We start from the raw sequence: 16,559 nt of genomic DNA on the forward strand, positions 1-16,559 counted from the left end.
CTGGTCTACAGAGTGAGTTCCAAGACAGCCAGGGCTACACAGAGAAACCCTGTCTTGAAAAAAACAAACAAACAAACAAAAGTTAAAAAGCACTAGGAAGTTTAATTTTGCTTTAAAATGCCACATAATTAAGACAGCAAAGCCAGAGCATTACCCTTAAAAGCCTTGTGAATGTCACAGGAGTGCTTTGCAACTAAACCTTAACCGCCTGCCCGGAGTGTAAAGAAAACAAGACCAAGTGTAATCCTGGGTAACTCACCTCCCTGTGCTGTCTCTGGGCAATGCTGCACTCAGACATGGGGGTCAGGAACCAAGGCGCCATCTCTCCTTAGTCAGAGTTCTCACCTTCAAATTGCAACTGAAGACAGTACTACTCAGATGTATCTCGGACAAATTCTTGTCTGCCGAGTCTTCACATTTGTCCCTTAATGTCCGAGCTGCACTATACAAACTCTTCCATCAGTGTCGCTCCAAAGCTGCTGACCTCCATTACTGCCACCCCAATGTTTATGATGCTCCCAACTTTCACAGCCAGACGATGTTAGCTTTATTTAACCAGCTTTAGTGTAGTCAGAGGTAAAGAGCTGTTTTGGATTACCTTCCCCAGACACTTCTCTCAAACTGCAGTTGAGGGTCTGATTTCAGTTTGTAGGAACACACACACACACACACACACACACACACACACACACACACACACACACACGCAATTACCCAGAGATGAAAAACTGTTAGGGAGAAACCTATCCTTGGGGTTGGGGATTAGCTCAGTGGTAGAGTGCTTGCCTAGCAAGTGCAAAGCTCTGGGTTCGATCCTCAACTCTGGTAAAAAAGAAAAAAAAAAAAAAAAAAAAAAAAAAAAACAAAAAAAACAAAAAAACAAAAAAACAAAAAACAAAAAACAAAAAAAAGGACAGGGGAGGCCAAGTACAGCAGCTCATGCCTTTGATCCCAACACTCAGAAGGCAGAGCCAGGTGAGTTCAAGACCAGCCTGACTACCTGTTGAGAACCTGTCTCAAAATAAAATAAAACCAAGTAAAACCAAAACTGGGGAGGCTGGAGTGTCGCTGAGTGGGATAGCATTCGCCCAGGATATGCAAGGCTCTGGGTTCAATCCCTAGCACCATTTAAAAAAACAAAGAAACTGACTTGCTTATGTCAAATCCTGGGAAACAAGCTTACCTGTGGTGTTTACAGATGGCTTAAGATTCTCAGCTACTTCCCAGACTGATATTATTTCAGTTGAATTGTGAGTTGTGTTATAACATTTACCCAGAAAATAACTATGTGACTCGTTGGCCTGATTCCTGCCAGTTAAATCCTACCTGAGCTTCAGAAGTCAGTGCTGTTACTTAGAGCAGACACTCCTAAATGGCACGGTGGCAACCGGGCTCCTAGAGTGTCAGAACCCTGAAATCTTTCTTTCCAAAGAAACAGGAGGGTCAAATGGAGCAGAAGCACCGTCCACTCCTTACCTCACTCCGTAGCACTGAGAAAGCAGAAAAAAAGGAGGCCTGGGGTTGTATTAAGACTCCCAAGATAAACCTTGATGGAAGTGTTTATTTGTTTAAAGTCTAGTACCAGAGAACAGGACAGACATGACAGTTACTATACTCACAAGGGATGACGTCCTTACTAGTCGGCTATGCCGACACCAGTAGAACAGAGAAGTGAAGCAGCAGAGCAGAGCTTGCGGTGAACACAGTGAAGCACACAACAGAAGTTAACGAGGGCACTCTATCTTTTGGCAATGAGTTCAGTAAAGACAGCACAAGGACATTCTGGAAGGGCTTAAAGTCATATTCAGAATGAAACAGAAAATGTTCAAAGCTAAGCTAAACAGAATGGAAGCCTTCATTAGCTGCTTAATTCTACCAAATCTGAACAGAAAGTCTGGATACTGGCTATCTCAGCAGCACTTAGTTTCAAAGCTAACCCCAACAATTCATCATGGAGCTACAGCCATGGCCCTGAGCGCCCTCTCTGCTCCAGTCCTCCATGCAGAGTTGGGGCTCTAATGACGATGACCCTCTTAAGAGCAGAGACGAAATAAATGAGGTGAGAGTGAGCCTGAGAAGCCCTGGGCAAGGAGCACATGCTCTGGCTGCTGACACCACAGTTTCTACCCAGAAGGCCTAGCAACCCTTCCGGGAGGAAAAGACATCTCTCAGCTGTCAGCTGTCCTGAAAGGTCACCAGGTACAGGCTGGTTCCCGGGCAACAGCCTAAAGCTCTGGAGTAATGACCAAACCCTAACCCTGACCACTGAAGCCTGGACTCTTTTCTTGTCCATGCTTTGTCCATAAATTATGGCTCTGTCTTAATGACACCAACCTGTATTTAAGCCAATAGGAACAAAGCCAAATTGCATCTTCCCTGGGTCTAGTTAGATGAGAATAACATCTCATATAGTGGCCTTATCATACAATCTTTAACAAAAACTCGTAAGTTGCATTGATTATTCCCCAGGAGATGAGAGAGCGGTGGTAATTCAGATGTGCACCTCTGAAAAGATTGATCAGTTTCCTGTCCCGCTCTATCCAGATTGTCTTGAAAACCATGGGGAAAGACTGGAATGGCCCACCAATCTGGGACTGTATCCGAGCTTTTACGACATTCACTGGGAAGCTTAAGAAGCCCAGCATGGCTCCGAGCACACCTCCACAGATGAAGTCGTTGACCAGGTGTGCGCTGTGTGTGGTGGCAGTAGGCAGGTGCTCCTTAATGGGCCCTCGAAGGCCAAAAAAAAGGACATTGCTGAACCCATTTCGGAAAAGGATGGGCACCAAGCCTCGGTAATACTCTGCAATCCCATGGCTTCGGAGTGCCCGGAAGGCCTGGTAAGTGTTTGTGAACTTATCGTGATGCTTGTGGTCCTGAAGCAAAGTCTGAACCCTTTCGAATGGAGTGAGAATGGCTTCTGTTGTCCCAGCGAGCAGCGCGGCCACGCTTCGGGTGGCAAACTCGGGAGCGCTGCTCACGTGCTTGCGGAGCAGGCGTGACAGGTCCTCATACAGACCAAACATAAGTGCCAGCGTGGTCGTCTTCTGCATCAGAGGGGGGAGGATTCCTCGGTACAGATTGCGGAAGCCATCCTTCCTCAACTGCAGGATTGCATCCCGGGTTTTGATGCCGTACAGTTGCTGCCGGAAGAGGATCTTCTGGACAGGGTAAGTGATGGCCACGTTGTTGAAGGCAGCGCAGCTGCCACAGAAGTAATGCTTTATGTCCCCCACATCTGCAATGTGAGTTGACAAATCCTGGTTTGAAGAGGTCAACATCTGGGGCCTCTTGTCATGCGCTTCTGAGTCCATCATGGTGCTTCCGACCTTTCCTCTCTGGGGAAGAGCTTTTTTAACCTGTAGATAATGAATGATCAAGGTGTTACAGAGAGCACAACTCAGGAACTCTGCCTCAGTCCCCACTCCAATTTCCACACTGTATTTTCCCTTTAAAACTGGACCAGTAATACTCTATTTTTAAATAAAAAAATACCTTTCTAATTGTACATATTAATGCGATTCAACGTGCTGTTTCTACATACATATTAGTAGTTTGTTTTCTGTGGGGTTTTGTTGTTGTTGCTATTCATGTTTTATGACAGTCTTGATCTGTCTGTCCATCTGTCTGTCTGTCTGTCTCCCAGGCTAGCCTTCAACTCACAAGCTTGAGTTCCAATGTCTAGCTTTAGATCACTGGCTGTTTAGAAATATTTCAGGAGTACTAGAGGAATCCTGGGTCTTCTCTTTCTGTAATCATTTTCACACAAACAACCCTTACAACAGACTGAAGAAACAGACAGAAGGCTCCATCTATGTGTTAGCCAGACAGGAAGGAAGTATGGAAAATTATAAAACACACGGGAGGCACAGAATATGCAAGTTATTTTTCACAAAAATGTGATATGAACAGGCCATAGGTTCATCACTGCTTTATTAACAGTAATTACTATTTCAAACTTGTTTTAATCCCTAAAATTGAATGTCAGTCCATGTAAGTGAAAGCTTTCTGAGGTTCACAATAATTCTTAAAGGATTTTTTTTTAAAAAAAAAAAAATTTATTTTTATTTATGTGAGTACACTATAGCTTTCTTCAGACACACCAGAGAGGGCATTGGATCCCCATTACAGATGGTTGTAAAACACCATGTGGTTGCTAGGAACTGAACTCAGGAACTCTGGAAGAGCAGTCAGTGCTCTTACCAGCTGAGCCATCTCTCCAGACCCTCTTAAAGGAATTTATAAAGTACTGAAAGGGATGCTAAGATCACTGACCCAGTTTCTAAACACTGGCTATTCTACAGAATCAGAGAGCGCCATCATCCTACCAAAACAAGACCCTCAGTTCTCTCAGTTCTCCCCGGAGCTACCAGACTCAGAAGCTCAGTGCTTCTGAGGGGAAGTGGAGATGGGGAGTGTGAAAGATAAAAAAGGTCAGCCTGCAATCTACATAGCCAAGCTCCAAGCCAGCTAGGGCTTCAAATGAGACCCTGTCTCAAAACAGAACAAAAACAGCAGAGTCCTCCCAAGAGATACACCAGCAAAGTATGCCATGCATTCAACTTGTATTCACATTTATTTAGTGCCTATGAAGTTGGCCTTTTGCAAAGCATTAGATCCCCCAAGACAATAAAGCCACGGACTAGTCAGAGCCTCTGTCAAGTAAGCAAGCCATCCACAGTGCATTAGTGTCTGTCATCCTGAGTGTCTGTGGGTGCAGCTGCATATGTGGGATGAGCAAGCTGTCCACAGTGCATTAGTGTCTGTCACCCTGAGTGTCTGTGGGTGCAGCTGCATATGTGGGATGCGAAGGTCATAGAAGAATGAGGTTACGGTATACGATGCTCTGTGTTGCCGTATACTTAATTCTTCAAACTACAAAGTTAGCCTTCTAGGGTTTTTTTGTTTGTTTTTTTGGTTTTTTGTTTTGTTTTGTTTTTGAGATAGGGTTTCTCTGTGTAGCCCTGGCTGTCCTGGAACTCACTCTGTAGACCACGCTGGCCTTGAACTCAGAAATCCACCTGCCTCTGCCTCCCAAGTGCTGGGATTAAAGGCATTAGCCACCACTGCCCAGCTATCCTTCTAGTTTTATATGTGAAAAATAAAAGGAACCCCAGTGGTGCTCATTGCTCAAGACACTAGTAACTGGCAGGGCCAGAGTACTCTGCCAGGGACCCTCGTGTCCACCCTGCTACTGCACCTGGCGATGACTCTGGGTCACAGGCGGGTTCGCCTGATACTGAGATGGAGATCCAAAGATACAGATTTGCTCTCCCCGAGAGGAAGCAGAGTCTTCATTTTATGTCTGTTTCCACAAGACGTAACATTCCCTCCAAAAACAGGGCTGACAAGATGGCTCAGAAGTATAGGTGTCTACCACCAAACCTGATGACCTGAATTCGATCCCTGGGACCCACATGATGGAGAACCAACTCCTACAAGTTGTCTTCTGACTAACACAATGTGAGCCACCTCAACACAAGATAAATAAAAATGTAATTTAGAAAAATTAAAAGAAAACTAACAATAAATAGAGTAAAACAGCTGGCTCTAGCTAAGCCTGGAGCATTCCTGGAATACCATCACTCAGAAGTGGAAGTAAGATAACTCTAAGTTGGGGGCCAGACTGTTTATAAAGCAAGATCCCACCTCAAGATAACCCTTACATCCCAAGGACCACCCCAGAAACTACCTCTTATTTGGGGACAAAAAAGTAATCTGAATATATTTTAGATTTTTAGGTGTTTTTGTTTTTGGAGACAAGGTTTCTGTGTGTAGCTCTGGCTGTCCTGGAACTTGCTCTGTAGACCAGGCTGGCCCAGAACTCAGAAGTCCACCTACCTCTGCCTTCCATTGCTGGGATTAAAGGCATGCACAACTACCATCCAGTGACATTTAGTATTTGTAAAGTGATTCTGTTTATTTGTTTTGTTTTAAAAGACAGTTTTTCTCTGTGTAGCCCTGACTATCCTGGAACTCACTCTGTCGACCAGGCTGGCCTTGAACTCACAGAGATCTGCCTGCCTCTGCCTCCCGAGTGTAGTGCTGGGATTGGGTGCTAGGACTAAAAAGATGCTTTGACATGCTCTATCTTGTTGTTCACCTATGTGCAGCATGTGCAGCTGCACGCATTTGCTGGCAGGGGCCTGTGCAGGCTAGGAGAGGGTGGTGGTGTCGGAGCATGCCCTGGAGTCACAGGTGGCTGTGGACAGTACAGGGGCTGGGAACTGCTCTCTCCAAGGGCAACAAGTACTCTTACCATGGAACTTTATCTCAAGGCCCTTGTATTTTAGATGGACTAATTCTTCTACAGTAAGAGACCACATTTACCAACTCAGCAGTAAAATAGCAAATATCCCAATTTTAAAATTAGCACATGTCAAAATAAAGACTATGTACAAAATGGCTAACAGGCACAAGAAAGATGGCCATCGCTGGGCAGTGGTGGCGCACGCCTTTAATCCCAGCACTTGGGAGGCAGAGGCAGACAGAACTCAGATTTCTGAGTTCAAGGCCAGCCTGGTCTACAGAGTGAGTTCCAGGACAGCCAGGGCTACACAGAGAAACCCTGTCTCAAAAAACAAACAAACAAAAAAAAAAAAAAAAAAAAAAAAAAAAAAAAAAAAAAAAAAAAAAAAAAGAAAGAAAGAAAAAAAGAAAAAAAAAGAAAGATGGTTATCTTTATAAATCATGGGAGAAATACAAATCGAAATTATCACTTTCTACCCACTTGAATGTCTAATATCAAAAACAATAATAATGCACCAACACAAACACACACACAACAAATAAAACCAGGGACCAGGGAGATTGTCTTAGCAGGGAAAACCTTTTGTCAGCAAGTCTGAAGACCCCAATTTGATGCCTGGAACCCACATAAAGAGCTGGCAGGCAGAGACTGAAGAATCTGCTAAGGCCGTGGTTCTCAACCTTCCTAATGCTGCGACCCTTTAATACAGCTAGCTCCTCGTGTTGTGGTGACCCCAACCATAAAATTATTGTTGCTACTTCCTAACTGTAATTTGTTGTTATGAATTGTAATCTAAATATCTGATATGCAGGATATATGATACTTGATCCCTGTGAAAAGTTTGTTCTACCCCCAAAGCTATGGAGAACCACAGGTTGAGAACCATTGCCATACAAGTTCACATAGCCTGGAGTAGCCATGCTGAAACACTAAAGAGCACACGCATACCTCAGAAACATGTTGGGAGGCTTCCCAGAAGTGGTCCTCTGACCTCCACGGCACAGCATCACACATGCATGCACACACGTGCAAATATATTTTTGAAAAAGACAACAAAGACCCAAGAACCACAAAGCACAAGCACCGGCAGGACCATGACTGGAGGCCTACACACTGGTAGGACTATAAAATAGTACAAGGCTCTAGGAAGCAGTGCAGTGCTCCCTGTAAACGAATATACTGTCAAGTGATGAGCGTCCAAGCTGTGGGCATGCAGCCAATGTCACCACTAGACATGCTCACAGCAGCACCACCCAAGATATGGAAAGTTATCAATCTAAGGCACATTGCAAAGCCTCCAATGGGAAATAAAACAGGTCAGACAAACTCTCTAGGTCTGATTTGAACAAAAACAAAAGCCTGTTAAATTCTTCAAGATTTTCCTATATTACCAAACTATGCTGCTAAGCACTGCTAAAGTCAGGACAAAAAAAATGTTCAAGAGGAAAGATGGCAGAGCTCAGGCCTAAAGAAGAATCAGAAACTGCCTGTAACAGGATACAGCACACAACAGTTTCCCTCGCTAAACCAGCTTAGGGGGAATTCTTTTTTTTTTTTTTTTGGTTTTTCAAGACAGGGTTTCTCTGTGTAGCCTTGGCTGTCCTGGAACTCACTCTGTAGACCAGGCTGGCCTCGAACTCAGAAATCCACCTGCCTCTGCCTCCCAAGTGCTGAGATTAAAGGCCTGCGCCACCACTGCCCGGTTAGGGAGAATTCTTTAGTCTCCTGCCCCCGCAGGAACTTGAGTTCTAGCTCTTCTCGTACACCTACAATTGGAACTTATCTTGAACTTAGGTCAAATGTTCTCAGGTAGCTATGAAATGGTCAGAGATCCTGGAATCAGAGCCTGAGTAACACACGAGAGCCTTAGAACCCACCTACTAGCTGCCTGAATTAAAAGCCCAGCTCTATCACATGTGTACCTGTAAGCTTCGGCAAGTCAGAGTGACCTTGTTTAGAAGACAGGGACGTTACCTATCTGAGGCTGGCTCAACTCACTGAGTCACTGAGTGAACAGAGAGCACCCTGGAGAGTGGTGTGGAGTACAGAAGGTGCTCAACGAGACTGACCTTTTTTTTTTTTGACTGAGACTGAATTCTTAATGTTCTCTTCTGAAGTTACTGAGGACTGAACCCAGGGCTTTGTGCATGTTAATCACATTCACTGATTGCCTGAGTCCCTAAGGAGAGTTAAGACACCCAATATACACGGGAGCACTGGCTGCTCACCTTTGTGACTGACTGTGTGGCTAACACAGAAGCTTCTGCTCACTGCTGCGTTGCATCAAAAGAGCACAGTGCCCCTTATGTCACTAGTCAGTGAAAATTACTTAAGGTGCAGTACCTACCAAACACATAGTAAGTTCTTCTGTACCACAGGGCTGATGTCACTCTCCGTGCACACAGAGGAGACAGGCATAGCACCTTGAGTGGAGCTGAGTCAAAGCCCATCCTGCTAGCCTTAGAGCAGGGGGTGACGCCTGGCTTCACCTAAGTCGAATTTGCCGGGATCTATCTCGGTTTTGGCTTTTGGTGTGCAACAGGCCAGGGCCCAGCCACTGAGGGGCATTCCCCTCCATTCCGTGGCATTCTACGGTACACTTCCCACCATTATTCCTGAGATCCCAGTTTCTGATTTTTACATCAAGTTCCAGTGTCTGGGGGCTGCAGAGATGGCTCAGCGGTTAAGAGTACAATAAGCCATCTCTCCAGCCCAACTACAGTGTTCTTACATATAGCAATAAATAAATCTTTGGGCCAGAGCGATCAGAGGTCCTTTAAAAAAAAGTTCCAGTGTCTGCTCAACTGGCTTTAGAAGAGTAAATCTGTTGTCTCTTATGCTGTGGAACAACTTCAACACTGCCAACATTGTTTGATCCTTTATTTTGTTTTTTTGAGACAGGGTTTCTCTGTATAGCCCCAGCTGTCCTGGAACTCACTCTGTAGACCAGGCTGGCCTTGAACTCAGAAATCCGCCTGCCTCTGCCTACCAAGTGCTGGAATCAAAGGTGTGTGCCACCACTGCCCAGCTTCCACATTAAGTTTACAAGGCTTTACCTGTGACACTTGAGCCCGGCACTGAGGATGACAGCTTTCTGGTAACTTTCCCAGTGTTTTCCATTGTTAGCCTTCTCTCTTCTGAAGTCAATTTTGATAACTGCATTGCCTTAAAAAAAAAAAAAAAAGGAAAAAAATCTGGTTTAATTTCTATATTCTTATAAAGTTTGTTTTTAAAAGATATGTTTGTGGGGGCCGAAGAGATGGCTCAGAGATAAGAGCACACTGAACTGCTCTTCCAGAGGTCCTGATCCAATTCCCAGCAACCACATGGTGGCTCACAGCCATCTGTAATGGGATCTGATGCCCTCTTCTGGTGTGTCTGAAAATAGCTACAGTGTACTCATATACATGAAATAAATAAATAATAAATCTTAAAAAAAAAAAAAGACATGTTTGTATATTTGCTCCTTTCTCTTGAGCACAGCAGCCTGTTGTTTAATGTCCCACTAGGCCCAACAAAGTACCAGTTAGTTCTTCAATGACTGCCTACACCCTTACCGGCTTACTTCCCCAGTCCCCAGAAAATTTCAACAATACCTAATGTGGATGCAAGCCTCTATAGAATATCTGAGACAATACTATTTCCCTTTTTTTATTTGTTACACTGTGTCTGTGTGGGTAAGTGCCTACAGAGGTGGTTGCAAGCACTACCTGATGTAGTGCTGTGTGCATCAGTCAGGACCTCTGGCTCTTCACCTCTGCAGCCTTTCCCTCTCTTAGCATAGAGGCTTAAGAACACAGTGAACAATGCTCCACAGGCACTGAGCCTGTTAGTGATTAACCGTCTAGTCTTCAACAGCCATGAGTTTTACTCTCCAGCAGACAGGCATGAGGGAAAAACTTTCACTAGTTTAAGACCAGGCCTTGCTTGTTTGGCCCAGACTGACCATAAACTCGTGACCATAAACTTGTAAGTCTCCTGCCTCAGCCTCTAAATGCTATAATTATAGGTACTACCAGGTCTGTCTAAAAACTGGTTTGCTTTTTTTGTTTTGTTTTGAGACAGGGTTTGTCTGTAGACCAAGCTGGCCTCAAACTCACAGAGAATCACCTGCCTCTGACTCCTAAGTGTTGGGATTAAAGGCAAACACACCATACCCAGCTAAAAACTCTTATTAGTACTATACCTGACAACAGAAGACTAATGTTGGGCTGGAAAGATGGCTCAGTGGTTAGGAGCACTGACTGCTCTTCCAGAGGTCCTGAGTTCAAATCCCAGCAACCACATGGTGGCTCACAACCATCTATAATGAGATCTGATGCCCTCTTTTGGTATGTCTAAAGACAGCTACAATATGCTTATACATAATAAGTAAATAGATAAATAAATAAATAAAAATTAAATCTTTAAGCCAGGCGGTGGTGGCGCATGCCTTTAATCCCAGCACTTGGGAGGCAGAGGCGGGCGGATTTCTGAGTTCGAGGCCAGCCTGGTCTACAGAGTGAGTTCCAGGACAGCCAGAGCTATACAGAGAAACCCTGTCTCGAAAAACCAAAAAAAAAAAAAAATCTTTAAAAAACATTAATGTTTCCCAACTTAGATTAAGTAAGATTTTAAAAATTAAAACCTGGGCAGAAATGGCTGATACTAACTATGTAACATCTTGTTCCATTTTTTACTGTCATAGTTAATGTTAAAATCAACAAAAATCCCTGGTGTGGTTGCCCAGGTCTTTAACTCAGAACTCAGGCAGAAGGATCTCTTGCGTTTAAGAACAGCCTAGTCTACATAGCGAGTTCTATGACAGCCAGACCTGCCCACCTCCCTATCCCCACCCCCAAATCTCACAAAAACTTTTTCAAGACAGGGTTTCTCTGTGTAGCCCTGGCCGTCCTGGAACTCACTCTGTAGACCAGGCTGGCCTCAAACTCAGAAATCCGCCTGCCTCTGCCTCCAAAGTGCTGGGATTAAAGGCGTGTGCCACCACTGCCCCGCCCTACCTAACATTCTAAAGTCACCATCAAGCAGCTGCTTACAGCTGTGGTCCTGAACAAACTCAAGCTATCAGTGTATTTTCACAATCACTTTGCTCAGCTCTGGGACACTCAGCAACACTGCATCCCTGCTGTGTGTCCAATCCTCAACACTACAAACAAAGGCCACATTTGCTTTTCACTTCTACCCAATTAGTTCTTCTGCTCCTTAACACATTTTTGCAAATTAAAACTGCTCCATTCAATCTGTTATGGCTGTAATAATGGGTCTTGCTGGTCAGCAAAAAGAAAACAGCCCAGGTAGTCAGTAACTTATTAGACCTCTCTGCAAACTACCATAAGAAATTTTAGGGGGCTAGAGAGATGGCTCAGCAGTTAAGAGCATTGACTGTTCTTCCAAAGATCTTGAGTTCAAATACCAGCAACCACATGGTGGCTCACAACCATCCCTAACAAGATCTGACCTTTTTTTCCGGAATGTCTGAAGACAGCTACTTACATATAATAAATAAATAAACACACACACACTCAAAAAAAAAGACATTTTAGGAATTATTTTTGACCTCTTACATTATTAGATATTAAGTGTCCTATACAGAAAAAAAAGTACATTTATTTATTTATTTATTTATTTATTTATTTATTGAGACAGGGTTTTTCTGTGTAGCCCTGGCTGTCCTGGAACTTGCTCTGTAGGCTAGGCTGGCCTTGAACTCAAGAGATCCTCCTGCCTCTGCCCCCTAGAGTGCTAGGATTAAAGGTGTGAATCATCACGCCTAGCAAAAAAAAAAAAAAAAGTAATGTTTTACACACCTCCTATATTTCAGACTTAACAGCATTCCTGTCAGCTGTACCCCACCCACCAGGGTGGCATGACTAGCTCCACTTTTTTTAGTTATGAGCCTAGCTTTTAACAGCTGAGCCATCTCTGCAGCCTGTAACAAGTTTCTTAATGCAGCAACAAGAAGGAAAGAGTGTGCAGTGTTCTGATAAGAGCTTAGAATATGGGAGCAGGCAAGAAGGCTCATCAAATAAGGAGCTTACTGCCAACCACTCAATATTACTAGAGAAGTGGAAGAATTCTGGAAAGTTGTCCTCTGACCTCCACTCAAGCACCTTGGCACATGAGAGCCCCCCCAACCCATATATTTTTTTTAAATTTAAAAATATGGCATGTTTGATTACTACACTCTAATCACTAACTAAACTCTGATGAACTGGTTCCTTTGCAATTTACTATACAATGTATTTACCATGATCATACTAGTATGCTGTAAGGCACCAAACCTATCACAAGGGAGCGAAATCCACTTTGATCCAACAAGGGTCAAACTTCTGTGATGTAAGAAACAGTGTAAATTCTAAATACTCAGTGTAACTTTTGGCCCACAGGGCTATGCAAAAGCCAGATATGACCTTAGTACAAAGGTCTTTGGGCAAAGGGTGACTGTAATTCTCAAAAGATGTGAATTCCCACTAGTCAGCAAGTCTGAGTCACCACTCAAAAACAGGGTTAGGCAGGGTTCAAGTGCTAGTTACAGCATGATTTTACCACTGCAAATACAAAGCAACATCTGTGACAAAAATCCACTATCTTAGCTTTCTTCTGACAATGGAGACTAGAGTCAATTCTTGTTAGAAGTGTCATGTCGCCCTAAGAAACGCTAAGGGTGACAACCCTGGTTTGTTTCTCATGTGCCCTGGGCCCGAGTCTTCAAATCCTTTCAAAGCAAACGCGACGGAAGTCCATTTTGGTCTGATCACTCCATATACAGTTCATTCTTCTGTTCAACAGACTACAGGTAAAAACAGACAAAACAAGAAGATGGGCACTAGGACCAGCTGGGCAGCCTGTAGGAGCCAAGACAAAGGTTAAGCTAAAAGTCGTAAACATGGCTGAGGTGCTGACACCTCAACCTAAGCTAGATACAACAATCCGCACAGAATGGAACAATTGTCGCCCGCCCACCCGGCCCAGCTTAGACTGTTTACGGCGCGATGAAACATGGTGTCTCAGAACGAGCATTCTCCAGGCTTCCATTTGCCCACCCCGTGAGGACCGACAGGCGCCGGACGGAATCGCCGGCACCACGGGGTACCACGGGCCGCCGCGATCCCGCGGGGCGCAGACAAAGGGAACCACGGGCCACCGCGATCCCCCGGGCCTGCGGCTTCCCAGCTGTGGGCGCCTCCCTTCCCGAGCGCGCCGCAGCACCACAGGCCCCTGGGCCGGAGCCGGGCCGCAGCCTCCGGGCCCCGGACACGATGCGAGCGCAGGACCTGGAGCTCGCCAGCCGGCGGCCCGGCTTCAAGCCTCCCTTCTCTCGGGCCAGAAACTTGGGCCCACGGGCCGCCGCTCCCCACCCCACCCAGGACTCACCCACGGCCCGGGGCGCAGCCCGCAGGACGGCTGGCGAGCGAGCCCGCGCCCGCGCAGGCGCAGACAGGCAGGCAGGCAGGGGCGGGGCGTCCTCGAACCACGTGACCAGGACGCCGCCTTGCTCCGAGTCTGGGTAGCAGCCGTGGCTGCCCTGTGTGTTGAGCCGGGCCTAGGAGTGACTCTTGTCACACCTTTTGTCAGGCCGCCGAGTGGGAGTGTCGCTCCTTTCCCCCTGCTTTAAGCTGAAGTTATACGGTGGCCTCATTGTGCCATAAAACAGCAAGCGCGTCCTTTAGCGTGTAGTCTGTAGAGATAGGCAAGAGAGCTGCTGATTAGGTGATCTCAAAGCTTGGTGGGAGAGCTCTTTGTCACGGCACTTCATAGGACTCCTGTGTGTACATGAGGTCATACAGCTAGCCTCTTTTTCCTTAGATGCTCACACAGTTTGTGGGGTCTTGGAAGAGCACCATGCTATAAGTTAGGAGAGCCAAGTCAGAATTATAGCCGTGGCATCCCTTGAGTGACTTTAGGCAAGTTGTCTCTTCTGTGCATGGGTTCTTCGGTGTTGTGACATTTTAACAATGATTCTGATTTGCAGAGCCACAGGCGACAAATGTCAGTGGATAGAAGGGACAAGGTCAGCCTTCGTGGGCAGGCTCTTTGGCAGCCTCCTGGATGTGAGAAGAGCATGCTACTTAGAGCTGGGATTATCTCACCGTTACATACCATCTCTAGGTGGGTGACCCAGCCTGCTCAGTGTTCACAGGCTTCTGAAGCTGTCAGAAACCACGCCTCTCTTCCTAGCTCACACAAACAGGAGCGTCAATATTGGTGTTGCAAAGCATCCTTAAAGAAAGTTTATCTAAGCCCGGCAGTAGGTGGCACATGCCTTTAATCCCAGCACTTGGGAGGCAGAGGCAGGCAGATTTCTGAGTTCCGAGACCAGCTTGGTCTACAGAATGACTTCCAGGACAGCCAGGGCTATACATAGAAACCCTGTCTTGAAAAACAAAATAAAAAACAAAACAAAAACAACAAGAACAAAAAGATTTACTATAATGTTAGTGCATGTATATAAGTATCCAGAGAGACCAGAATAGGGCTTCAGGCTCCTTGATCCTGGAATTACTAACAACTGAACTGTCCCATGTGGGTGTCAGACTCAAGTCCTCTACAAGAGCAGTATATGTTCTTAACAACCTAGTGACCAAACAACCTCTCCAGCACCCAGCCCTCAAGTCCTAAAATAAGTTCATGATTTTGTGTTGGGCCACACTGACAGTGTTCTCTGCCACACAGACAGTCATGGCCCTTGAAGCCGTGGGTGAGTCCTGGGTGGGGTGGGGAGCGGCGGCCCGTGGGCCCAAGCTTCTGGCCGGAGAGAAGGGAGGCTTGAAGCAGGGCCGCGCTCGCATCGGGTCCGGGCCCGGAGGCTGCGGGCCGGGAGTGCCATGGGGCCTGTGGTAGTGCTGCGGCGGCGCGCTCGGGCAGGGAGGCACCCACAGGTGCCTTGGAGGGAGCAGGTCCCTCCAAGGGTGTTCAGAGTCTGATGGACTCAAAGCCTACAAATGCATAACATGAGGGGCTTTCCCCCTTGAGAAGGATCCAGGGGCAGATTCATAGGGTGAGAGGTGTTTGAACTGGACCTCAGGATGATCGGATGGAATATGGGCCAGTAAAGGACATCACCTCAGTAGTGGGAGAGAATAAGACAGTAAATGCCAGATAGCAGGCCCGTCAGTGTGACCCTCCTGTGTCATAGGCACAAGGGACAGGTTTTTGGATCACAGAATAATAACAAGGCCACATTATGATTTAGAACAATCAGGCAACAACTGGGGAAAGGCCATTTAACTCAAAATTATGTTTGCCTTGGCTTCTGTGAATTTCTATTCAAATGTATTATTCAAAAAGCAAAGAAAGCAGGCAGGTATCCAGTGTATTCATAAGCATAAATAATTAACTTCAGATTAGAATGGAAAGGTTATTCTCCTGTGGGGGGAAACATAAAGAGAAGGGAAAGCCTGAAATTAAACATACAGTCAGAGGTGTCACTGACTCAGAAGAGACTCCATCCATCCCTCATCACCAGAATGCTCATGTCTGGAGTGGAGCCAGCACGTTCCTGTTGTGCTGCAAGCCACAGTGCAACCATCTAGTTTCTTGTCAGAGCTTCTAGGGACTTTATTCTCCGTTCTTGAATATCTGTGAAGATGAAAGCCACCTGTTTTTAAACCTAGAATTCACTATCAGGTTAGCTCTCCATTTCCAGCCCCAATTTTTTATCCTTCTATCTTTTGTTGGGATCCTAAAAGTGTTCTGCCTCCACAGGGGCCTCAGACAGCGTCCTCTGACCCAGGAATGTTCACATCATTGCTCAGCTTAGGAGCCTTCCCAGACAACCCATTTCTTAACTTGGCACGCAGGACAGTCCAGCGTCTGGCTCCTCCGCCTTTCTGTGACCTTCTCCCTAGCTAACCTTCTGGGATGCAGTCCTGTGCTATTGCTCATATTTTGCAAATCCTTGTGTTCTATAAGCCTTGTCCTTGTCACCATCAAAGTTTCACCCAGCATGGTAGCCTGACAAGGTCCTGTTGCCTCTTCCACCTAAGGCTTTCCCTGGTCACCTTGGGCAAAACTGACTCCACTTGCCTTTCTCTTCCCAGAAACAGAGAGATCAGAATGTTAGGTTACCCATAAAGGTGTCGCTTTCCCACAGACAAACCACAAGGACAGAACATTCTGACTCATTCTTGGCTCTTCACCTTGAAAGTTTGGCTCCAAAGGGAGCATAGATGTTTGCAAATAAGCTGGAGGTGATGGCTCACTCCCTTAATCCCAGCACTTGGGAGGCAGAGGCAAGCAGATCTCTGTAAGTTCAAGTTCCAGGACTCTGACAGGGTTATACAGAAAATCCCCCGTCTCAGAAAAAAAA

General features: G+C 45.8%; 1 protein-coding gene across 1 annotated transcript; it reads right to left on the reverse strand.

The window, feature by feature from the left end:
* Positions 1–1,521: 1,521 nt before the first annotated feature.
* Slc25a51 (solute carrier family 25 member 51) lies at positions 1,522–13,837 on the reverse strand. The gene is made up of 3 exons (XM_031377291.1): positions 13,625–13,837; positions 9,307–9,415; positions 1,522–3,359 (listed from the first exon to the last, which is right to left on the reverse strand). The coding sequence occupies exon 3, from the start codon at positions 3,315–3,317 to the stop codon at positions 2,421–2,423; it is 897 nt and encodes a 298-aa protein (XP_031233151.1). The 5' UTR covers positions 3,318–3,359; positions 9,307–9,415; positions 13,625–13,837; the 3' UTR covers positions 1,522–2,420.
* Between the last annotated feature and the right edge of the window lie 2,722 nt (positions 13,838–16,559).

This window comes from Mastomys coucha, unplaced genomic scaffold, assembly GCF_008632895.1.
Source record: "Mastomys coucha isolate ucsf_1 unplaced genomic scaffold, UCSF_Mcou_1 pScaffold18, whole genome shotgun sequence".
Classification (NCBI taxonomy): Eukaryota; Metazoa; Chordata; class Mammalia; order Rodentia; family Muridae; genus Mastomys; species Mastomys coucha.

Coding starts and splice junctions, on each gene's coding strand:
- Slc25a51 (XM_031377291.1), bottom strand. CDS start 3,317: ATGATGGACTCAGAAGCGCATGACAAGAGGCCCCAGATGTTGACCTCT.